General features: G+C 36.1%; 1 protein-coding gene across 4 annotated transcripts in view; it reads right to left on the minus strand.

The window, feature by feature from the left end:
* LOC150087771 (large proline-rich protein BAG6) overlaps positions 1 to 26,926 on the minus strand; it is a 321,988-nt gene that overhangs the window by 219,622 nt on the left and 75,440 nt on the right. For all 4 annotated transcript variants that reach the window (XM_090369196.1, XM_090369195.1, XM_090369194.1 and 1 more), the window contains exons 4-5: positions 15,585 to 15,660; positions 10,317 to 10,510 (exon numbers count right to left, since the gene is read on the minus strand). In XM_090369196.1, the coding sequence (XP_090225322.1) occupies positions 10,317 to 10,510; positions 15,585 to 15,660 (270 nt within the window). The remainder of the gene's footprint in view (positions 1 to 10,316; positions 10,511 to 15,584; positions 15,661 to 26,926) is intronic.

Consider the following 26,926-nt stretch of genomic DNA (forward strand, 5'->3'; position numbering starts at 1 on the left):
GTACTATTAGCAAAATTGTGAGTAGTAACTAAACCCAACATATATTATTTTAGATAAAAAAAGTTGCTGGGTTCCACATATAATATGGGTTCGGATTATAAAAGAATCACTGGTTAACTGAAGCAGCTGTTTCACTGAATCAAAACTTGAAGACCTGATTTTTATATGTTGCATTGTGTAAAATTCTTCTATTATTAGAATCACAATTACTGAATCATAAAAGATAAGTTAATACAATAATCTGGGATTTTTTTTTTTCTCCTATCTAATTTCAATGGAGTATACCTTGTTCACAAAATGGAGAAGCACAAACACTACACTCCCAACAATCAAAATGATCTGGCACATATGTAGGTACAGTACGTAAATTTCTTCTGAATTGGTTTTTATAATCCCTCCCCCTTCTCTTCCATACCAGTCTGAAAATAAATACTGAACCCAGTCAGCATTGTTTTACCATTCAACTTCAAACTCACAGAACCAACGTTTCTTCTTCTTCCTCATTTATTCTTTCAACTTCCATTTTCTGGATACCTCCTTTCTTGAAAATTACAATCCACAGAAATTCAAGTCTAATGTCAACAAGCATCTTTCATCTTCTCAACCTTCAACCCACGAGGTACTAAGGACTATAGGTTCTAATATATTTCACGTTTGGGGGTTTCATAAAAAATAAATAAAAAATAAAATAAAATAAACACCTCATATGTAATCTGCTATTTACATCTTTTGTCTCAAGTAATGTTTTACTGCACATCTGTGAGAAGTGATCACATGATAATTACACCTGTTTGTTTACTACCTGTTGTATCCCTTTCTTGCATATGGACTATACTGCAGTGTACAATAACTGGATTAATTTTAGACTGTTGGTGACAGTAGCCTTTTTCATTTTTGACTAATTATTATTCAGTGAATGTTGTAAGTTGTGTCATGTAACATGCCAAATGTAAATAAGTACTTAGTATATAACAATTTAAACTTCATTAAAATTTATGAATTTTATGCACACTTTTAAATAAAAAAAAAAAAAAAGTTTTAAATGTCAAAGAAACCAACAAAAGAATTTAAGTATCCTGAAAAACATAAAATTTAAAAATATGTAATGCATTATTTTATCTATGTTCCCAGCAGGAAGCTTTTATGAAGTTGGTCATATCACAAACTACATTATGCAAATTTAAAAAAAAAAAAAAACAAAACATCAGCAGTAAGCCATATGATTCTAGTTCCTCTAATCAGAACTGTAGTAGAAAAAAAAAAAAAAAAGGCTGTAATGCTGAAAGAAGTTCCATGTGCTGATAAGGAACACTTTCAACAATCTCTAAAATCAAACTGTTCCTTGTCAAAACAAGGACAGTTTGATTTTAGAGATTGTTGAAAGTGCTGGGTACTATAATACTTTTAATCTCTGCTAAAAAAAATATTAAAGAGTGGGTATTTTCTTCTATATACGGTAAAGATATGACAAAACTGTCTGAAAATTAAATGAATTTTTATAACAAATCAGTTTACCCCAAATCTAATATAAAGCTTTTAGATTCTTATTAGTAGACTTTTTCTTTGCTCTGTTAAAATAAACAATTTGATGGACAACACAATAAAATTACAAACAAGGTTATGTTAATATACTTTTTGGTTACTTACTTAACCAGGTAACACCCCTTCAACCTTATCAAAAAGGTGGCTGAAAAATACTTTTCAGCCACGTTTTGATAAGCACACAACTGCTCATAATGTAAACTGCACATTTTCATGGATTCATATGAAATAAAATGTTATTTAATGTAACCTTTATTTATTACAATCATACAATTCTTTATATATCAATTTTTTTTCAGTCACATAATAAGCCCCTCGCCTCGTAGCAGTATATATGTTTTTAATATGTAGATTCAGGAGGTATACATATGTATAATGATATTTTAAAGGTAACTGAAAATAACTATCTGTTAATGTATGAATTGTCTTGAAATCTTCCAGTACATGTGTCATACCTGTCCTTAATTGTGTTTCCAAGTAATAGTAGACAGAGTTTTAACAGACAGCAGTAGCAGCATGAAAACTTGAAAATTTGAGGAGATTGCAATTATTATCCTTAGTTACCTGATTTCTGATTTCTAGAGAATTTCTTCAATATTGAGAAATTCTCTAGAACTCAGATCAAGAAGTTGATGAAATTGAATCAAGTGCTTAATATATGTAGATGTTATTAATGCATAAAAATAAAAAAAAATAATGACAAGCATCTTCCTTATGATGCTTTTTATAAATTTTGATTTTTACAAAATATTCTCATTTGATCTTTGAGGTCATTTCACTCTAACGTTGACAAATTAATTGAAAACAATAACAAATTAATATTTAAAAGCATTTATGCAAAATGTTCAATTTTTCTGAGCTTTAAAATTCCATGGAAAAAAAAAAAAAAAACATCCAGAGCCTCCCCTAGAGGGGAGAAAATTCATTGCCCCAGACTTATACACATTCAGCAAATTCGCTGCTGAAAATGTTCACTATCTTTAGTAGTCTATCAGCACTATTCTCTCTTACAACAAAAGAAATTCTAATAGTGATAACTGTTAGTGAACTAATTTAGCAATAATAATTTTCAGATAACTAAAACAGGATGTGCAATTCAATTCTTTATATTCAGTTTATCTTAAGTTTATATTACTGTTTATATTAAGCTTATCTACCTATATATATCATGTTCTTTTAAATATTACATTAAATTAAAAATAGGCTAAAACCTCTCAGTTTCTGCATCAAAATAAGAAATATGCTAAGATGTGACCAACAGATATATATATATTTTTTTTATTTATTTATTTTTTTTTTTTTTCTGTGATTAGATGAAATCAAATTGAAGGGTAGTGTTTTTCTATTTTTCAAACAACTTCACTCCTGCTCAATAAAATTATCATTCATTTTGCATTGGAGAATACTCAATTTTTCTATTCTGTGTCATAATCCTTATGAATTCTATAACCTCATTAAGCATGATGATGTATACAACATTTCTATAAATTAAGTGCATCAAGTTCCATAACTGACTTAATTTTCTAATTTCACTGCTCACACACATTTCAGAATTTATTACATATTTGTTTGTAGGAACTATAATTACAAACAAACAAATAAAGACTATTACCAGCTACCACACTGATTCAAACTTCATAAAGAGATTATGGTTAATATGGTTTAAATTCAAGGAAGGGATTGAATCACGCTGGTCCGCTTGATATCAATGGTTTAACTGTTGATGAACCTGCTCAGATTGCTGAGTTGAATTATTTAGGAAAGGGAATTCCAGAAGTTCATCCAAACTAACAGTGAACTCATTAATTTTGTGATAACTGTGAGGAAAGTGGAAAATTAACTGTTGAAGTTAACATAAAAAAAGGAACCTGGGATGGATGGGATCTATCCAATCACATTAAGGGAGGCAGCATTAACCATAATTATAAGAACATCTCTGGGTTCAAGGAAGGTTCCTATGGACTGGAGACGTGCAAATGTATCCCGAATTCACAAAGAGGGATCAAAGGATGACATGAGTAATTACATACCTGTTAGCTTAATTTCTGTTCCAGGGGAAAATAATGGAGTACTGGTTAAAGAAATAATGCAGGATCATCTAGACAAGATTTGCAGTTATACTTTAGTCACAGCATGGGTTTGTTAAGGGGAGATCTTACCTGACCAATTTCACTGGATACTATAAATTAAGTGACAAAGGAACTGGATTAAAAAAATAATTTTGATATCATATACTTAGATTTCAGGAAAGCTTTTGATACTGTTACACATAAAAGACTACTATACAAACTGGAGCGGTGTGGCATTAAGGGAAAGTTGCTGCTTTCAATAAAGGGAAGATTAAATGAAAACACAGAGTGGTTAACAATGGACACTGCTCTTCGTGGAATAATGTTATTAGTAGAATACCAAAGGACTTAGTGCTGGGTCCATTGTTGTTTTCTGTATTTATTAATGATATTAATGAGGATATATCAGGCTTAATGTCTAAGTTTGTAGATGACATAAAGGTTGGCAGGGAAGTTAATGACAGTAATGAAGGTATGCCGATCAATTCGGCCCTGGAAAGATTGTGCAAGGCTCAAGGGGTAGAATTTTTTTCAGCCTGGACTGTACTTGTTAACAGGAGAGATTGCTTCTACAGGGATGGGATACACTTAAATAGAAAGGGTGCAAGAATATTTGCTGATGCTGTCGAGGCAGTGTTAGGTGGGTCGGAAAACTGCTAGCTTGGGGGGAGACAAAGACCAATAGATTGACAGTAGCCACTGGCAGAGGTGAAAGAGATTCTTGCACTGCTTCTATTAGAATGAGCAGAAGCCTGAAAAACAAGATGCATGGTATTTCAGAGACTGCTGGGAGCCATTGCGGTACAAGTAAACACATGGGTTGTGTTAGGGTAGCTAAGAATAGAAACAGGTGCAGGTATACTTGCGTGTACACCAATGCTAGGAGTTTAGTAAATAAATTTGATGAATTTGAGGTATTGCTCAAAACATCAAAGGCAGATATTGTTGGGATATCAGAGACGTGGTGTCACACAGATATAAGGGATGCAGAACTGCAATTTGGGGAGTACAACGTCTACAGAAAGGATAGACAGGATAGGAAGGGGGGAGGGGTTATGCTATTAGTTAAGAAACACATAAAAACCAAGGAAGTGAAGCCAGTCGACATCGCTGGACAGTGCAGTGTTGAGTCAGTTTGGTGTGACATAAGCATTGGGAGATCAAAATTGAGAGTAGGAGTGTGCTATAGGCCTAATGACTCTGATGAGTATAATAAGGAACTGTACAGGGAAATAGAGTGGGCCAATAAATCAGAGAGTCTTATAATGGGAGATTTTAATTTCCCAGATATTGACTGGAATTTGGGGGCTGGTTACTCACGCACTAGCAGAGCTTTTGTGGATTTATTGGATGATTGTTTTCTACATCAGCATGTTCGGGAGGCAACTAGAGGGAGTAATACTCTTGATTTGATTATCAGCAGTGATTCTTCATGCATTAAGAATCTGCAGATAAATGAACCACTAGGTGGCAGTGATCACAGTGTGCTGAAGTGGGATTTACTCAAAGAGGTAACTACCATTAGGGGTAAAGGGAAGGGTTATTGCTTCCGTAAAGGCGACTACGATGGACTGAGACAGTATTTAAATTCTATACAGTGGGACCAACTGATGATGTTACCAACAGCAAATTCAAAATGGGAAGCATTCAAAGAACTTATCTTGGACGCTACTAGGCTTTACATACCAACTAAGAAATATTGTTCAAGGTTTAGGCCAAAATGGATGTCAGATGAACTAATGAGGCATAGGGCAGAGAAGAAAAATGCATGGGATACTTACAAATTAACACATGACACAGAAGCCTATGATAGATACAAGTTGATATGCAACCAAGTTACAAAGGAGGTTAGGCAGGCGAAGGCAGATTACGAGAAATCCTTGGCAAGGGATGCAAAGAAAAACAGCAAAGAGTTCTTTACTTATGTAAACTCTAGAAGGAAGGGGATGAATCAGATTGGTCCACTTGATATTGAGGGGTCAACTGTTGATGATCCTGCTCAGGTAGCTAACAAACTAAATGAATATTTTGCATCGACATTCACACATGAGGAGTTATTCAGCAAAGGGAATGCCAGAGGTGTATTCAACTCTAGCAGTAAGCTACAGAATCTTGAAATAACTGGGAGTAAAGTGGAGGAGAAACTGTTGAAGATAAACACAAGAAAGGCACCTGGGGTGGATGGGATCTATCCAGTTATATTAAAGGAGGCAGCAAAGGAAGTAAGCAAACCCTTAGCCATAATTATGAGAGCTTCCTTGGACTCAGGGGAGGTACCCATAGACTGGAAATGTGCAAATGTGACCCCAATTCACAAAGGAGGATCAAAGGCTGACACAAGTAATTATAGACCCTTGAGCTTAACTTCTGTTCCAGGAAAATTAATGGAGGCACTGGTTAAAGAAGCACTGCAGGATCATTTAGACAAGACTTCAGTTATAGCTCAGACACAGCATGGTTTTGTTAAGGGGAAGTCTTGCCTGACCAACTTGATTGGATACTATGATGCAGTCACAAAAGAACTGGATGCAGGGAATAACTTTGATATTATATACTTGGATCTTAGAAAGGCTTTTGATACTGTTGCACATGGAAGACTGCTACACAAATTGGAGCAGTGACATTGGAGGCAAATTGCTGCTATGGATAAAGGGGTGGTTGAGGGGGAGAAGACAGAGAGTGGTAATCAATGGACACTGCTCATCGTGGACTAATGTTATTAGTGGAGTCCCTCAGGGCTCAGTGTTGGGTCCATTGTTGTTTTCTGTATTTATAAATGATATTGATGATGGTATATCAAGCTTAATGTCCAAGTTTTCAGATGATACAAAGGTTGGCAGGGTTGTCAAGGACACTACTGACACTATGCTGCTGCAACAGGATCTGGAAAGGTTGAGCAGATGGGCTGAGAGGTGGCAAATGAAGTTTAACATTGACAAATGTAAAGTACTACACATGGGAAACAGCAACCCCAGAGCAACGTATCAACTCTGTGGTACTACACTGACAGTGGTAGAGAATGAAAGGGACTTGGGGGTGATTGTGCAGGCAGATATGAAGTTCTCTGAGCAGTGCAGACGGGCTGCAAGAGTAGCTCATGGAGTATTGTCAATGATATACAGGAATTTTTCCAGCAGGGATAAGGAGGTGATTATTCCATTGTATAAGGCAATGGTCAGGCCACACCTAGAGTACTGTATACAGGTCTGGAGGCCTCATTTCAAGAAGGATGTAGAGCTGCTGGAACGAGTACAGAGAAGGGCAACAAGATTAGTGAATGGAACAAAGGGGTGCTCTTACGAAGAAAGGCTTAAGTTTTGCAAATTACAGTGTCTGGAGACTAGGCACCAGCGAGGTGATCTGATAGAGGTGTATAAAGCCTTGAATGGTTTAAGCATGCTCAATGCTGATGGGATTCTTCCTCTAGCTCAGAAAAATCACCTGAGAGGGCATAAATTCAAATTGAGGAAAGACAGATGTAGGATAGACGTGCGGAAATTTGCCTTTAGCCAGCGGGTGGTTGGTTGGTGGAACAGACTGCCATCCCTTGTGGTGGAGGTTGATAGCCTTTAAAAATTTTACGGCTCAGCTGGACAGGTATTTTGAACGAACAGAGGGGTGAAGTGGAAGTGTGTTTTTTTTTTTTTTTTTTCCGGCTGATGCTGCATAAGCTTGCTTTCTTGCATCAAATGCCTCTACTAATGCTAATGCTATGCTTCTGCAACAAGATCTGAAAAAATTAGGCAGATGGGCTGAGAAATGGCAAAGTTTAACACTGACAAATGCAATGCACTGCATACGGGTAGAAGTATCAACCATGTGGTACTACACTCAGGGTAGTGGAAAATGAAAAGGACCTGAGGGGGGGTAATTGTGTAGTCAGCCAGGCTAGTTCATTGATTTTGTCAATAATATACAGGCATTTTGCTAGCAGGAATAAGGAAGTGATTATTTCACTGTATAAGACAATAGTCAGGACACATCTTGAGTATTGCACACAGGTACGGAGGCCTTATTTTAGGAAGGATGTAGAGCTGCTGGAACAGGTACAGAGAAAGACGAGATTGGTGAGGGAGAAACAAAGGGATGCTCTTACCAAGAAAGACTTCAGCTCTGCAAATCCTTGCAGGAGATCAGACACCTACGAGACACCTACAAGAACGTTGCATATCGTAATTGGCTTGTTTCTAATTCTTCAGTTTCATTTTCTGCCTACACCAAAGCTCGTAACAATTGTAAAGCAGTTATTAATCAGTCCAAACTAGAGTTTGAACAGGCTAAGAGTAGAAAACTTGCTTCTTGCCCTAATGGTAGCCGAACATTCTGGTCTCTTGCCAAAGCTATTGGCCGCAACTTTTGCCCATCTCTGCTCCCACCTCTGTCCAAACCAGATGGTTCTGTTGTCACTTCAGCCAAGGATAAAGCTGACCTGCTAGCATCCCATTTTTCTTTGAGCTCATGTATTAATGATCTTGGTAAAACACCTCCCACCATTCCTAACACGTTCCATTCAATGCCTCCTGTGGTCTTCCGTCAAAAGGATATCAGAAGGATTTTGATGAATCTTGATGCTAAGAAAGCTCCAGGTCCTGATGGTATTTCTCCACTTGTTCTCAAAACCTGTGCTCCTGAACTTACTCCTATTCTTTGCCGCCTTTTTTCACTTTCTTATTCCAAAGGTGTTTTTCCTTCTGCTTGGAAATTTGCTCATATCCAGCCAGTTCCTAAAAAGGGTGACAAATCCCTCCCATCCAATTATCGTCCCATTGCAATTACTTCTACTCTTTCTAAAGTAATGGAGAAATCAATTAACCGCCAACTCTTAAACTACCTAGAAACCTTCCGTCTGATCAACGATCGCCAGTATGGATTCCGTCAGTGTCGATCCACTGGTGATATTCTGGCTTATGTTACCCATTTATGGACTAATTCAATGGAAAGGTTCGGTGAAACACAAGTAGTTGCTCTTGACATCTCAAAGGCTTTTGATCGTGTTTGGCATAAAGGTCTTCTAAACAAGCTTCCATCTTATGGTTTGCCAACTGTTTTTAGTAATTGGTTATCCAGTTTTCTCTCTGATCGCTCACTGAGGGTGATGGTAGATGGCTCTCTGTCTTCTAACTTCTCCACTAATGCCGGTGTCCCCCAAGGTTCAGTTCTTTCCCCCACTCTTTTCCTCTTGTATATCAATGACCTTCTTCCATTGACTGGAAATCCTATCCATAGTTTTGCCGATGATAGCACATTGCATTCAACTTTCCATTTTGAGAAACCTTGTCCAGCTCAATCAGCTTCAAGTTCTCGAAAATCTGCTGCCAATTCCTTAAATGCCGATCTTCAGGTAATTCTCCAGTGGGGCAAAGACAACTTAGTTGATTTCAACCCTTCTAAAACTCAATCTTGTCTTATATCTCGCAAAAAGGATTCTTCTGCTCCTATGCTTATCTTTAGTGACATTCCGATTTCTAGGCAAAATGATATATCTCTTTTGGGGATTACCCTGACTTCTAATCTCTCTTGGCACAAGCACATTACAAATATTGCTTCCTCTGCATCTAAAAAACTTGGTTTTCTCTTTCGCTCTCGGCGTTACTTTTCTCCCAAACAGCTGCTCACTCTGTATAAATCGCAAATCCGCCCTGCCATGGAATATTGTTCCCACATCTGGGGTGGTGCCCCCAAAACCTCTCTCAGGCTTCTTGATTCCATTCAGAAGAGGGCAGTTAGGTTAATTAATGATTCATCTCTAACAGAGTCTCTCCACTCGCTGTCTCATAGACGCACTGTTTCTGCTGCATGCCTCTTCTACAGATACTTCCATGGGCACTGTTCTTCTGAATTGGCTTCTATAATTCCCGCTCTCTCTTTCAAAACAGTCCGAACACGTGCCGCCACCAGCCAACATCCATTTACTGTCCAACTTCAAACCCACAGAACCAACTTTTCATCTTCCTCATTTATTCATTCAACTGCCGTTTTCTGGAACAACCTTCCTTCATACATATTTCCTGAAAATTACAATCTACAGAAGTTCAAGTCCAATATCAACAAATATCTTCTTTCGTCTTCTCAACCTCCAACCCAAGCACGGTACTAAGTACTATAGGTTATAATACCTCTCGTGTTTGGGGTTCTCATAAAAAAAAAAAAAGATGATCTGATTGAGATGTTTAAGGTTTTGAATGGTTTGAGCAGACTCAATGCTAATGGGATTCTTCCTGTTGCTAAGACTAGGCACATGACAGGGCATAAATTCAAACTGAAGAAGAATGGTTGTGGAACACAAGTTTGCCATCTGCCAACGGGCGATTGATTGTTGGAACAGGCTTCCATCCATTGTTTTGGAAGTGGATAGTTTGAATAAATTCAAGAATTAGGCAAACTATTGGAGGAGGAAAATAGGTGAAATGGGATTTTTTATTGGCTGATACCATATAAACTTGCTTTCTTGCATCATTTTGCCACTATTAATACTAATACTAAATGTTGATTATAATAAAGCTTGCCTTTAATAATCAAGAAAATATGATTTTATTTGATCAAGAAATTTTATGACTGGCCTGATATTAATTGGTTACTTCTGCAACTTGAAGTTATTAGCCATAAACAAATTGCATTTCACAAGAAAATAACTTTCACTATTCTGATTTGAAAGATACTATTTTCAGATATTTTTTTAAGAGAAGGGGAAGGGAATTAACAAACCTGAACATGATTAGGATCAATCATATCCTGTGGAATGGTAAAAGCACCCAACAGAAAGCTTCCTCCATCACGGTGTCCAGTTTGACCAGGTCTGGATCCTGGGGATGAAGTTCCAGCCGTTGATGAACCAGATGACAACTGATGGGGCTGGGGAGGTGGTCGTTGAACAAGATGGATAACTTTCCCATTGACATCTGAAAAAAGAAACATAATATTTTTTATAGTACTTAAATACTGATTTAGGTTTTAATTTTGTTATTGTAAAAAAATAATTCAATATAAATTCTGGTTTTATATTCAGATGCTTTTAAGCAGTACATGTAGTTTTTTTTAAATAAAAATTCTGCTAAACAGTGGAAAAACAACTTCTAAAGGTGTGATTGTGACATACGTTCACTGCAAAAGCAGAAGGTTCACAAACCTAACAGAGTGAGAGATTTAACTGACATAGTGCAAAACAATTACTGATAACATTGACATAAGATGTCATAAATCTATAGTAATCCAACAGAGCAATAGAAGATAGTATTACATGAAGGGCTTCTGAATCTGGAATTAATGTTTGTTGTTTGTAGTGTCATGACGTCACCTGAGGTTTCCTTCATATTTGCTGGTGTTTTTCTTTTTTTTTTTTTTTTGTTTTTTTTTTAAACCCCAAACACAAAGTATAAGAACCTAAGTATTTCAGTAAAGGTCAAAGTTTGAAAGAGAGTGGTAGAATTACACAGATACCAATTTAGAAGAACAATTCCAAGGGAAATATTTATGGAAAAGGCATACAGCAGAAACTGGACATTTATGTGACAATGAGAAGGGAGAGTTTATAAGAGAAGGGTCATTAATTAACCTGACTGTCCCCTTTTGCAGAGCCTAATTAGCACACAAACGTGTGTGTGTGTGTGTGTGTGTGTGTGTGTGTGTGTGTGTGTGTGTGTGTGTGTGTGTGTGTGTGCGCGCGCGCGTGCTCGTTCTACTATAAGGTAGATTTCCTGCTTTCTTGGAATGGGTTAGATCCAAGTCCTTCACTAAGTCATCCAATTCTTGTAGATTATGGAAATACAAGTGTACTCTCAATGATCCTGTTCACCAAATTAATTATCCAATTCTGAACTCTACTTGGAAGGTGGATTGAGAATTGGCATGTCTTCAGGACTTTTTAAACTTAGATATATTCACCATACAAAAGCAATAGTCATGATTATGACATGGACTCTCCATATTTGAGAGGCTTGCAAACAGCATATACTTACAACTAGCATAAAACCATCCTGCTAATTTTGCCTGCAACTACTACAGCAGAAATGAAATGCCCACAACTTGTCTTGTTCACCCACTGGTATTTCAAAACAGCCTTCACAAGCACTGCAAAACAGGGTGGCCGCCAATAAAAATTATGCTTCAGCTGCTTTGCCTATATAATATCCACAAACATAGCAATACAAATTCAGAGATAACTTACACTTCCATTTGGTAGCTATAACAATACTGGAATGCATGTAGCAGTACATATAAATGTTGTGAAAATACAAAACCTTCAAATGCTGCTAAAATATTGACATTAGATGGCAAAAGATGCTAAGAAAAACAGCAAGGATTTCTTTACTTATATAAACTCTAAAAGGAAGGGGATGAATCTGATTGGTCCACTTGACATCGATGGTTCGACTGTTGATGATCCTGCTCAGATAGCAAACAAACTGAATGAGTATTTTGCATCTACATTCACACATGAGGAATTATTAAGGTTTGAAAATGGCAAAAGGTTATCAAATTGTAGCAGGATACTTAATGATTTTGTAATAACTGAAAGCAAAGTGGAGGAGAAATTGTTGAAGTTAAACATAAGAAAAGCACCTGGGGTGGATTTAGCATTTAATATTAGTTAGTCCAACCAAAAAGAATTTAAAAACTGTAATCAATGTAATTACCTTTGCAAAAGCAAAATCCCTTCCCTTTACTCCTGGCAGTAATTATCTTTAAATAAATCCCGCACAAATACATACCGATCATTGCCGTCTGGTAGTTGTTTTACTTGAAGATTTTTAATGTACAAAGATTCGCTGCTGTAATGACTTTCATCAACCGGTGAAATACCACCACTTTGCTTATTGGAGGTTTGAAGTGGTGAAACCCATGTTTAGTCTCTACAGCAAAGTTTCCAGCACCTCCCTCCCCCATACTTCTCCTTTAACCCATGCACGGTACTAAGTACTATAGGTTTTGATACCTTTCGTGTTTGGGGTTTTCATTAAAAAAAAAAAAAAAAAAAGATCAAGAACTAATTTTTCTTATTGCCTCGCTATAACATGCTTGGTATAGAAAACATGTCATCCAGTAAAACCATAAAAGTTCTACTATTCAGTGAGCAAACAGCCCACAAGTCCCAGTCAATATCTGAAAAGCAAAATCCCCAATGATAAGGCATTATAATTTACTGGCACATTCTATTTGCCTATATAGCTGTTCATTATATTCATCATAGTCATTTAGCCTGCAACATACATCCATACACCACAGGGAGTCAAGTTTTTGCATGTGGACAGGCGAACGTTGTGAATAATTATGGCTTTATAAATATGTGAATACTCCTAATAAAATCTATAAAGGTAAAAAAAAAAAAAAAAAAAAAAATTGTGAACAAAAATAGTAATCACTTTTTTTGTAGGTTTCTTGACAACTAAATTATTTTACAAAATGTACTGTACGTTGCAGAAATTTAACCCTACAATTCTATGAATTTTATATACCAGGGGTGGCCAACTTAATTTGTGATGTGATCTACTTAATAACATAAACTACTTACTTACATAACAAAAAAAAAAAAAAACCTTTTTTCCTTCAAAATGTGCCACAATCTACCATCTCAAAAATTTCATTGCACAAGGTTAAAAAAGTTATTCAACACATATTGAAAATTGTTGTTTATAAATTTTAAAATTCAATACAATTCAGAATTCTTATTTTAAATTCACACGTATTTAAAATTTTAATTTATGCGAAGTTTGTGTCTTCGTGTCATCTGCTAAGGGTTCAAAATCGGGGTTATACTGTGATACGTCCAACCGTAAAGAATCTTCTGTATGCAAGTCCGTAAGAGCACAGCGATTCTTCGTCTTTGTTTGTTTCAAATACGAAAAGGCCAATTCACATAGATATGTGGAACCAAAACAGGAATTTAAAAGTTCACTGCATTTTTTTACATTTGGGTACTTTTCTTGGCAAACATATTTCCAAAACTCTTTTTCTGATGATCTTGCTTTTAGGAAGATATCATTTCACAATGTAATAATTTCATTTTCAAGTAATATTTTCTCCATGTGAAAAAATCACAGCGATTTTTTTTTACAATTTGTTTCGTATCTAAGTCAACATTAAATGAATAAGAAATATATTGAACAATATCTTCAATTGTTTTAAAATCACTGAATTTGGTTTCAAAATCATCCACAACATTCTTAATTTCAGAAACATTATTTCTCACTATTAAATTCAAAACAGGATATTTTTGCAAATGATCTTGCATATTTGCAAAATGGTGGAATTTTTTTTCTTTGAGATCCTTAGCCATTGCCAAAAATTGATATTTATATGCAGAAATACTACTAATCATGTCACCCACATTTTTATTTTTCCCTTTTAATTCCAAATTCAGATCACTTAATTTACTGGTAAAATCTGCCAAAAAAGCCAGATCCCACATCATCTTCCCTTTGATCAACAAATTTTTTAATTTCATTCAGCAAATTTCGAAATCTCTGTAGAAACTTACTCCGATTTTTCATCGAGTTGCATTTTGAAAAGTCTCCTTTGAAGAGATTGTCCTCTGATGGAATTCACGATTTTGAAAGCGATGCCCATAACACTTTTAGTATTTAATCTTTTGCTGGCTGACACTTGTTCATGGATGATACAGTGGTAACTCAAAAAACCTGGGAATTCATGATCCTTTTGGCACAATGCGATGAATCTGTTAAGATGCCCCATCATTGCTTTAGCTCCATGTGTTATTACTGATATGAGTTTAAATAGTGGTAATTTAATTTTTTCAATAAAATGTTTGAATGAGTTAAAGATATCAAGACCTCTAGTTCTTTCTTTTAACGAAACTATTGCCAGCAGTTCTTCTCTAGTGGCAGAATCATCAAAAACCATAGGAACAAAAACAAGCAAGTGAGCTATATCACTGACATCTGTAGATTCATCCAGTTGTAAAGAAAAGAACACACAATTAGCAATATTTTTACTCATTTTTTTCGAGCGTTGCATCACAGTATTTCAAGATAATTGCAGACCTTGAAGAGCACTTTTAATTTCATTTTGTTCTTAAAATTTTCAAAAAGTGAATCTATTATTTCTAAAAATGCATCTTTGATGAATTGACCATCAGAAAATGGTTTCATTTTTTTGCAAGAAGATGACTCACTTTAAATGATGCTACAGTTACTGCTTTAGATTGTAAATTAGGTGTCATGAAGAAATTTTGTTGTGCAAATAATCTGGATTTAGGTTCTTCTAATTTATTTTTTCTAAGGTCACTATTCGGCAGAAAATGCGATTGGTATTTACCATGGAATGTGTTGAAGTGCCTTTCTAAATTTCCTTTTTTGGGTATAGCCATGGAAGCACTGCAAATCAAACAGCAACATTTTTCTTTCACCACTACAAAAAAGTATTCTAGTTCCCACTCTTGATGAAAATGATACGTTTTACTCTTTTTCATAGTATTCATTTTAAATCAAAAGGTATAAAATTAACATAAGTACTGTCCAGTTATTAAATCAGCAAAAGCAATGCTTACCGATTAAAACACTTTAAGTAATGCAAACCGGAAAATTATTCTGTCTAAACAGCTAACGTAGGATAATTGATGAAGAGGATTCCTGAATGAGGAAGTTGTTTCCAAAATAACCAGACAAACACACCACCGTTTATTGCTCTGTTCAGTTATATTGTTATAAGAATCAGTTTTGAATGCCTTTGTGATATTTCTCTAAAGCTATTTCTGGAGGTCACTACCATAAAACAATAAAAACAATTTGCAATAGTGCGCAAGTAGCGAAACCCGCTGCGCAATATTAAATTTTTGTAGTATACCTGATCACACAAATTGAGGGATGACTGTATATTTAAAATTCTTCATGATCGACCAAAATTAAAGCTGTGATCGACTCGTTGGCCACCCCTGTTATATACAATTCCTTTACTAAATTTGTTTCAGTAAAAAATTATTTTATTTAAAACTCAATTTGACACAATTTGTAGCCTTACCATATTCAGATAATTTTTTGTCATCTTGCAAAACTCTTCCACAAAAAATTAGTCTTTGCTTGTCTGATGGAATCCCCTATAAAAAAAATTAAGTTAATTAAATGAAACAGAAATAGGTATTGCACAAAATACAAACAGAACCAAAACATTCATTAAGACTGAAATCCAAAACTAGTTAACAAATGTGTCAACACATGGAAATTATACCAAATCATTCATGCTTATTTATGATCATTAAAAAATTACATCAAACCAGCGGGACTTCCCCAATAGTTACAGTAACGGTAGTATAGAGTCTCTTACAGAGAAAATCTATTTTATGTCATCAAAAGAATTCTTGAATATGTTTGTTCAAGATGCAAAACTCAAGGCCAATATATATATTGGGCTCAAGTTTTGCATCTACCAAGATAGATCATATATCATTCAAAAAGTCTTAACCAAGAATCAAGTTTATGGTACTATACATAATTTAATGATTTAATCTTTAAATATAAAATTAAGTAATTAACACATTTTCACAAATGCCTAACTGACATTATATTACAATAGATATTATAAGCAAATGGAACAGCTGAGTAAGCAAGGAATGGATAAAAGCATTTCATGTGCATTCTTTTATTTCAGGTATACATGGCTACATCCAAAGCAAGTGTCTCCCCTCCCTTTCTAATTAGTCCTTGATTCTTTTGATAGAAAAATTGAGAAATACAATTAAAAAAAAAAAGGCAAGAACTTGTTAATACAAAAGATATTTAACTGCTGAACCTTAAACTGGAGCCATATTTGTGACCTTTATAATCAACATGCACAGTAGTCTGATTTGCTTGGATCACATATATCACAAACAAGATGATCGCAGAATTCAGCATAAACTGCAGCCATTATCAATCCAATGCAGGATGGAAGCCTCTTCAACGATTCATACTGAAGGAAATGGACCGTAATCTGCCAAGCTGGTCCAGTGCAGGGTTGGCAGGTCGATCATATTTAGCAGTCAGGGGTTTGAACCCTGGTCTACTCAAAGAGTGTATGCTACTGCACTCCCGCTCCTGACCACAGAGGCCATAGCCGAGAATTCAGCATACCTCTAGGCAAAATAAAATGACTACTCTTTACATATGCATTACAGAGTATACTAATAAATCACAGCTAACTCTTAACCATTTATGAATACAGTAAACTTTCAAAAATTTATTACCAAATTAAATCATCATTCACTATAAGGCCTAAAATCCTTACCTTGAGGATAGACCTTTATTACCAAATTAAAAATATGAATAAATGTTATAATAAAAACAGTTAATTTATAAACATATACTGTATTACAAAGCAGACTACAATCTCCATCAAGGAAATTTACACCAAATATATTGTCTATCAAGGTAATACATTCTAGGGAAAGATGTTGCTAATAACCAAATTAAACTAAAATTCAAGCATTGCATGTAAAGGAAGTTTTGTTAATTCTTATTTTTAAATAACTATTTGTTTTCTTTTATTAACAATAATTACACATATCTTTAAAGATATTTTTGAAAATCTTACCTTAATAATAGTGCCAGTAAATTTAGGAGTTAGTACTATAGTTAAGTTTAGTATTTGTTTGTTAAAAAAAATTCATATGCAAGACAATAACTTAAATTTTACCTGGTGGTATACCAGGTTAAGCCAACATTTTCTTTATTTCTGAAATGCTAGAAAACTATGGGTAAACTAACTTTGGTTTATTCAAACTAAGTGTTAGGATGATGAAAACAACAGCTTTTTAGTGGTGCCTTGAGCTTCAGGAACAAAAATAAGTCACATGGGCTAAGTCTGATGAGTACAGTTGGTATGACAGTATGCAGACTTTTTTGCTAGCCAAAAACTCTTGAACAATGAGAGCCTTGTGGTTTGGTGCATTGTCATGCAAGAGGAATCAATACTGAGGCTGCACACAATGGATTCTCTGCAACAAATGTTTCAAAACATCCAGATAGTAGGCACCAGTAACACTTTGACCAAAAACATTCATCAAAAAAGTTTTACAAGCTTATTTTTGGCTTTGGGAGAGTTTGCAGGATTGTACTGAAAACATGTTTTGTCACCCAAAATGATCAAATTCAAGAAGCTGTTTGCTTTCAGCGGACTCAATGAGTTCTCTGCAGTGTTCAACTCGTGCCTGTTAATGAATGTGGAACAAACTGCACACAGACCTTCATTTTCTTCAAATCCTGGGTTATTATTTGTTGAATGTTTTCTTATTAATGCACACGTCTTCAGAGCATTGCACATAGGTCATTGGCAATAATTTCCTGCACCTTTTCAATCAACTGTGGTATATGAACTGTTTTTACTGGGTCTGGATGCTCTTCATCCTCCTGTGATTCTCTTCCATAGGCAAAACATTTATGCCACTTGAACACACATACATGAGACATACAATTCTCTCAATACACTTGCTTCATCATTAGAAACATTTCCAAGGCACATTTGTCCAGTCAAATACAAAACTTTATGTTTGCTCTTTATTCCATTGTCCCTCTGCAACACAGACACAGGAGAAACGTGCAGTTCAGCTCACTCTACATTCTGAAATGGCGGCAATTTCCACTGACCTCGACTGCAGTGCTCAAGGAACAATCGCTCTTTCATTTCATATTTACTTCTAGTAGATGGCAGCACCATCATTCATCTGCTGCACTGAGCATACAACAAAGCATTATCATATACAGTCAAACTATTAAAGTAAACTCAAAAATAACTCATTATAAAATTGCCCTTAAGTCAGTTAAAAAAACTTCCATATAAACTGTGCCATTTTATCTTAGTTATAGAATCATTTCAAGATTGCATACCTCGGTTAAAACAAACTTTGCAGCTATATATATTCACCTTATTGTGGCATTTTATTATACTGCACAGTAAACTGTGAAGAAAGTGGTACAGTATATGCAGCTCCCTTATGTAGAAAGTTAGAAAATCAAAGCCTAAAGGTATTGGCAATGATGTGATATCACCCTTATAGGAGACTTTCATTATGCAATCAACCAATTTCTTGTGGCCTATTTAGTATTGTACCAAACAAACTGGTTTCTCTGTAAACAATGCCTCATTATGGAAATGCATATGTCCTGAAAAAACTGACAATTCCAAGAGTTTACTTTTTGAAAACTCAAACATGAAAAGTTTGTAGGCAACAAGGTATTAAAAGACTACTATATTACAGTCCTTTCTTTTGTTAAGCTGAATGGCACAGAAAAGAAAGAAACGGGAAAATCTAAAAATTCAGTTTCAGAAACATTAAAGTCTCCCCCGATGGTATTCACCACCTTGTCGAGGTGGGGGGGGCTTGCATGTCCTGAAGAGCTAAGTCGGAGGTAGCTCAGCTACTGGTAGGGCCTCCCAAGCCGGACAGGTCAAAGGGTAGGGGCCAGACTAATAGAGATACCCCAGCCCTCCAGGTTGGGGGTTGCTGCAACAGGCTAGCTCCTCGTTCAGTGTAAAAAAATACACAAATGCTAAATGACCTACAAGTGAAAATGAAAACGGACTGCACTTTCGGCAACGACTCAGCAAACGGAAAAGGACTATGATTTTGGGATGCTGGAATATTCAAGGCCTTTCAACTGAAATAAACTTTCTTCCGGATGAACTGCAAAAATTCAAGTTAGACATCGTTGTGTTATCAGAGACAAAGAAAAAGGGATGTGGAGAGGAAATAACGGGAGAATAGTGGAGTCAATAAGAGTGAAAGAGAAAGAGCAGGAGTTTCTATTGCTGTTTAAAAGAAATTGAAACAACGTCAAAAACTGGCAATTTATTAATGAAAGAATGATCTCATTGGAACTGACAATGTATGGGAGAGAAATATGTATTTTGGGACTATATGCCCCGACTAATGACACCGCCGATACGTTGAAGGATGAATTTTGGGAGGATCTGAGAGAACTAATAGAAAAAATGCCTAAGAACAAAGAGATATTTCTAATGGGAGATTTCAATGCAAGAGTAGGAACTGAACAAAATAGCAAAGTTATTGGAAGATTTTGAGGGAAAGAGAGGAACAACAATGGAGACAGATTGTGCAATCTTTGTGAACAGTTCGACTTGAGAATAAACAACACATTTTTCCAACACAAGGATATCCATAAAAATACTTGGTCACAGGAGACAAGACAAATTAGATCAGTTATAGATTACATTATTTCAAAACATTCAGGGACATATGTATTGAAAGATGTCAGAGTTTAGAGGAGCCGAATGTGGATCTGACCATTTTCTTGTTAAAACAACACTGAGGTGGAACCGGATTAAGAAAATATGTGTGGACAACCAACAATGCAGGGAAGGAGAAATGCTACGAGTGGATCAATTTAACGTTGACCTACTCCAGGACGACAGCATTAGAAACAACTTCACCCAGAGACTGGATGCTGCAATTAACATAGAGATAAAAGGTAATACTGAAGAAATCTACAAATATTTAAAAAATACTGTTAAAAAAATAGCTCATGAAATCCTAGGCAAAAAGAAGAGCCAAGGACCAAAAAAGACCTGGATTACAGAGAAAGTAAGAGCTGCTGTACAGGAAAAGAAACTTGCATATCAGAAATGGCTGGGTGATAGGAATGATGCATACAGGAACATTTATGTTGAAAAGAAGAAAATAGCCAATCGGTTGGTAGTAGAAGCGAAAAATGAAGAATGGGAAAGGAAATGCACAACTATTAATAGCAAATCGGGCTTCAAGCAATCAGCAGAATCGTGGAAGGTCCTTAAAGACTCGAGAAAACAGAATAAACACAACGCTGGTTTGCAATTAATACCTTTGAAAGACTGGACGGAGTACTATGAAGGACTTTTAAAAGAAGACCGGGAAGAGTTCAAGACGATGGAGGATTTTGGTGTAGAAGACTCGTGCTTAAAAGTTTCTGTTAGGGAAGTGGAACTCCTGCTGAAGGAAGGAAGGAAGGAATGGCAAATCACCTGGACCTGGAGGAGTTTTCAGGAGGAACTTCTGAAATATGGGGGAAGAGGAGTGGCTGTTCTGATTCAAAAACTGTTAAATAGTATACTGAGAGGAGAAGAAATACTGAAAGAAATGATAACCGGATATATTACATCAATTTACAAGAAGGGCGATCAGAAAAGCTGTTCAAATTACAGAGGAATATGCATCCTGAACCCGCTGTTAAAGATCCTTGGAAAATGGATCAGGAATCATTTAGAAGCCCGAATCGAGGTATCAGAAGAACAAAGTGGTTTTTCAGCCGGGAGGTCATGTATAGACCATATCTCAACAGTACGACAGATTCTTGAAAAGGCATATGACAGTGTTCCAAGAAAACTCTTATGGGAAGCACTGGAAGAGGCAAATATTGATGGACAACTGATTAACATTATTAAGGCAATTTACAGGAATAATAGATGCAGAATTAAAGTGAGATCAGCTTTGTCACCTGAATTCCACACTTCAAAAGGCTTATTACAAGGTTGTTAGCATGTCACCAACACTTTTCAAACTTTATATCAACATCTGCCTAAGATCTTGGTCAAAAAAATGTAATAAAATGGGATTGCTATATTCACAATTTACTTTTTGCAGACGATCAGGTGGTGATAGCACAAGACTTAGAAGATGCAAAGTATGCATGTCGTCAATTGTTTGAGGAATATAAACAATGGGTTCTAAAAATCAATTTTAGCAAGACTGAAATGTTGTCTTCAGGACCAGGACGCGTTTCTAAATATTGCAGGTTTTAAAATCAACTAAGTTGATAAATTCAAATATTTGGGATCAATCTTACAAAGTGATGGATCATCCCAAGCAGAGATCAATAAGAGAATTGCAGACGGCAGAAAGGCTATAGGCATGTTAAACTCTTTCTGTGGAGCAAAAATATCCTAAATAAAACAAAGAAACTTATATTTCAAACGATTGTACAAAGTCTTCTATTGTATGGAGCGGAAACCTGGACATTGAATAGGCGAGCGGAAAACAAATTGCTCTCCACAGAAATGGATTTTTGGAGATGCTCAGCAGGAACGTCTAGAAGAGACAGAAAACGGAATGAAGACATAAGGAGAAAAAATGGATGTGAAAAAGACTATTATTGACCATCAAAGAAAAGCGTCTAACATGGTATGGACAGGTAAAACGGATGCAAGAAAACAGATATCCAAAGGCTATCCTGGAATGGATACCTCCTGGAAGAAGGAGAAGAGGAAGACCTAGGAGGACATGGATGGATGGAGTACGGGAGTGCATGACAGCACGAGGCTTAACCGACCAAGACACCCGAACCGCAATTTATGGCGGGAAAAAATTCCTAACAAGAAATAACTTTTAGGCTGAGGAAACCCATTGTAAATGGAAACACTCCTCTTGAAGAGGAGTGAATGCTTAGAGAACAAAACAAAGAGCTGAAAGAAGCAGGAGTGCTATAGCTCAAGAGGGAACTGAGGGGGGAGGTTCTACAAATAATGGCCTTATGAAATATGCTACTTGTCTGATGTTTGCAGATTAACTGGAATAGGTTACCTCATAAATGCCATCAGATTATCCTGATTATCTGATGAGCATTAATGGGGGCTTGAAGAATAGGGTGAATGCCCTCAAAAGAATAATGGCAGAGCTCACACTAATGCATCAGGAACACAGCAAAAATCTCCAAGGAACTCTTTTTTTCAGGGAAATGGGAAATATGTTGTGCAAGGATAGGTGGAATAAGACTAGGGTATGTCTGCGAGGGGCAAATGTAGGTGACATTGTTGAGCAGGTGTCTTTTAAGGGCACAAAAGGTGATACTGTTGTACACGTTAACATTAATAACATTAAGGGTAGGAGATCTGAGGATTTACTTAACAAGTACAGAGCAATATTGAGAAAGTCGTGAGTTAGGGTTAAATTTGAAAGTGTCTGAAATTCTGCCCAGACACGATAAGAGGGGGGGTGTACATGAGAGCCTTGTCAATCAATTTTTAGCCCTGGAGAGACTGTGCAAGGCACGTCAGGTAGAATTTTTCTCAATTTAAATTTGAATCTAATTCCCTTACTATCCAAGAAAGTGATCACCATCCCCCTTTGGTTTTTGATATTTGAAAACAAAATTTTCTCTGTGCAAGTATGTTATCCATTCTGTGCTTTGTCATGGGTCACACATTCGAAAGATCACAACTAATCCCCTGCTCTGAGTGAATTATTCAAGGAGGGATCATCATCAACAGCTGTAACCCTTTCATATGAGATTTTTTTTTTTTTTTTTTTTATGAAAACCCCAAACACGAAAGGTATCAAAACCTATAGTACTTAATACCATGCATGGGTTGAAGGAGAAGTATGGGGAGAGGGGGAAGCTGGAAACTTTGCTCTAGATAAAGCTCATGATAAAGAGAGTTTCTTTGTGGAATTTAAGTTTTGTAAAAATGAACACTTTGTGCATAAGTGCTTTTAAATATTAATTTGTTCTTATTTTGACTTGACTGCCCAATATGGGAATGAACAATAATTTCAGTGCCAAAAATTTTCAAAAAAATAAAAATTGCTCATTATTACTCTTCTAGTGCAATAACACTCTACATTTATGTACCACCTAATTCAATTTCACCAACTTCAAGAGCAGAAGTCCAGAAAATTTATTCAATTTCAGCTGTTGTAAGTCCAAACTGGAGAACTGAAGCTAACAGATGCAACCTTTTCCTCCGATTTTCAAAGCTATTTTCTGATTACCGTCTATTACAAACCATCTACAATTACTTGTAAACACAAAAAAGATATGGCAGCACCTACTTGTACATTTCTAGACAATTCATAGATAAATAGATAATTATTTGAAATTACCTTCAAAATGTATACATGCATTCATACTTCAGTGAGCCCATGGATGGTAAATGAACTATACCACTCAATATAAATGTACATATACTTGAAAAAGAGTTGGAGCACTTTGCAAGCTGACCTTTGTTAAACAGTGCAGAACAAATCTAGTGCAGTGCTATGCCACAAATGTTCTGTAAGAATTGCACAAATTGTTTCTCTATTAATGTGAAGTTGTTTTTCTATCACTATGTAATTTGACAGCCAGACAGTGTCTAAACTTTTTCAGCCATTTCTGAGATTTGAAGTGTTTTCGAATGTCCACAGTTCTCACCTTCTAGATCCTCATGGCCATCCCAAAGTCTTACACAAACCAGTGAAAAATGAGTGAATGAGACAGAGCATCATAGTCACCCACTTCTTTTACCAGTTTTTTGGTTGCACCTACAGTCGGTCCTCGTATAGCACGTGTTTGCATTACACGAATTCGATCATACACGATTTATAAATAGGGGAACGTTATCTTATATAACACGAACCGAATTCGCTTATACACGATTCGCCTTTGTGTTTACAAGAAATGGCAGTTGAACGGGGAATCACCCCAACTGAACGCAACACGATAGCAATGAAGAAGATTCTGAAAATGTATTTATGTGTTTTATATCAGTGAAGGGGAAACACATTTCACCATAATAACGTAAAAACCAACACAATTCCAGCTATCGGTATAATCGCAAATGCAATTAGATGGAGTTTACTACCAGTTTATAACAGATTCCACTAGCAGAAACGCAACTGGAAATTGTTTTTATTGTTTTATGGTAGTAACCTCCAGAAATGTGCTTTAGTAAAATGTGAGGTGTTAATTAATAGTGTATCTCGGCCTTTACGGTGTTATTTATTCAGTTGCTACACGCGCGCAGCTTTGTTTATGTGTATCAAGCGTGCCACCTCGTTTTGTAATTGTGCTTTATTCCCTAAAAATTAGTAAAATACTTAAAAGGTGTGAAAAGGAAGCGTCCTGGCTAAGACACTGCAGATTCAGAGAGAAAAAAAAAACAATATCGATAAACAGAGGCGGACTGGGTCAAAAATTCTTACCCGGGGAAAATTTATAGTGGCCTCATACTACGGTTTATGGCCAAAATCACACCGGCCTCCGGCCCACCGTGGTTTCCCCCGTAAGGCTTATGGCCAGTCCTCTTCTGTCGATAGAGAAAAAATACGAAATTGTGAAACGCTTTGAGCGAAATTAAAGACCATGTGATATTGCACGTGCTACAGACCTAAATGAGGCAACGCCGAGAATTACAAAGAATGCAGCGAAAATAAAAACAACTTTCATAGCGGGAACAACTCAAAGTGTAATTAATATCCATTAGATTAAGACACAAGAATTGGAAGAGATGGAACGGCTGTCATTTGTTTGGATAGAAAATCAAACAAAAAGCAAGTTTGCTTACGATAGAAGCAAAAGCATTAGCAATATTTTATTACGACTATTTTATTTAATATAATAAATTTTTTAGTATTAAAAAATACTTTATTATAATATAATATTATTTTTGTTACGTATTTTAATCGTTATAAAATACGTAAGTATTTTATAACGATTAAAATTACCCGATTATTTATTGTGTTTGGTAATGTTTTGGTTCCAAATGTGTGTTCAATCTTGGGTGGTCAGCACCTAACCCTACTTTTCCCATAGGGCCTGTTGTTTATATTGCACGATTTTGCATTGCACGAGGGTTTCTAGGAACGCAACTATCGTGCTATACGAGGACAGACTGTATTTCCATTTTTTTTTACACTAAGGTTCATTCTCTGTTCCAACACTCAATATAATGAAAGTGCCCTGAGCAGCAAAACAACTCTAACATGACTGTGCAAATGACTTTGCATGCTCTCATTCTTATATTGAGTAAAATAAAAAATCAAACATTCTCTCTCAATCATTGATATAATAAAGCATAAACAACAAGATAAGTGATACCAATTATCTTCTGTTTGTCTGTCGCTGAAGCTCCCAAAACTTGCCATTTTTGTTTGTTTTTGCTCATTTAACTGTTAGTTCAAGAAAGGTTAATGACCCAGTATAGTGTACTGAGAATGGTCCTAAAGCAAGAAAATATCTAACCAATGACAGTCCTGTGGATCAACACTGCTTGTTGAGGTGAAAGGCTGACAAGAGGGCAAAAAGAATCACTCAGCCTAAGAGACAGGCCAGTCAGTCAAATGACAGAACAGTAGAAAAGGATATATACTCCTTTTCACACCAGGACTATGTATCGAAACAATGCATCAGGCTCAGTCACGGATGGGTATCATAGCAGATAAACAACCAGGCACTACTCTTATCAGCTAAATATAAGCTACTGTGGGTACAGCAGGCAGAGGAATGAGGACAATGGACATTTGAGAAGTGAAGACAGGTTACCTAGTCCAATGAAACCTGGTTCTTGGTTCCAGCAGGATTGCAGTAGAGTAATAGCATAGTGAAAGTGTGACATGTAGGGGAATGTTTTCATTATACACATTAGGTCCCCTGATATTAGTGGATCACCAATGGAATACTACAGTTTATCCAAACAATTGCTTCAAGCAGGATAATGAGCATTACAAGGCAAGGATCATTCAGAAATGGTTTCAGAAGTGCAACAGTGCCTTGCCATACTTCACTGGATCTCATGCCGATCAAACATCTGTATGATGAATGTGGAACAAACTGTTTTCAGCAGAATACACTGCAATCTGATTTGAGGACCTGCAGGATGTAACCAATTCTTCATGAATCAGAATCTCTGTGGCAGTAGTGTAGCTACCCTTTTTCAGGCCCGGAGGCAAAGAATATGTTCGGGCACCTAGTTAATTAATGAAAGTTGCAAAAAGAGGAAACAGCCAAAAATGCTGGGCCGCCATAAAGGGCCTGGGCCCAGAGGCAATTGCCTTGCCTGCCTACATGGTAGCTACACCACTGCTCTGTGGAATGCTTTTGACAACTGGATTGCTATTAACTGGCCATTTAGTGCATAAACACAGATTTCTGTAGGGGAGAAATGGGAAGAGACTATGGAATTGGGCCTAAAAACCTTCCCATGGATTAACAGAATATGGTCAAAATCTGATATCAATACAACTAATCTAGTAAAGATAAACGTTTAAAACACTTTCATTTAAAAATAAGAGATTTCAAAAGGATGCACTTAGCAACATGAGGCCTAAAACTGTCAATTGGTCAATACAGGAGTACAGTACACACATTTGAGGTGACCATGGTTTGAGCCCACATGACTGCTAAATATGCTTAATGGCAATCTTGTCACACAGTTGTAGGCTTTTAGGTGTATCAGCAACTTAGACCATATTGCATTGCTGTGGATTATGGTCTGTAGAAGTAGGGCTTACAATACCGAGATTCCGGGATCCTGGTCATTTTTTTCTGGTATTCAAATCCCGGTATTGATACAAAAATACCATTTTTTCGGTACTAATTTAAAAAATAATTATCCATGATTTATTCACAAAGGTTATAAAA

The sequence above is a fragment of the Mastigoproctus giganteus genome, chromosome 3 (assembly GCF_048544385.1).
Source record: "Mastigoproctus giganteus isolate SK-2022 chromosome 3, ASM4854438v1, whole genome shotgun sequence".
In the NCBI taxonomy this organism is placed as follows: Eukaryota; Metazoa; Arthropoda; class Arachnida; order Uropygi; family Thelyphonidae; genus Mastigoproctus; species Mastigoproctus giganteus.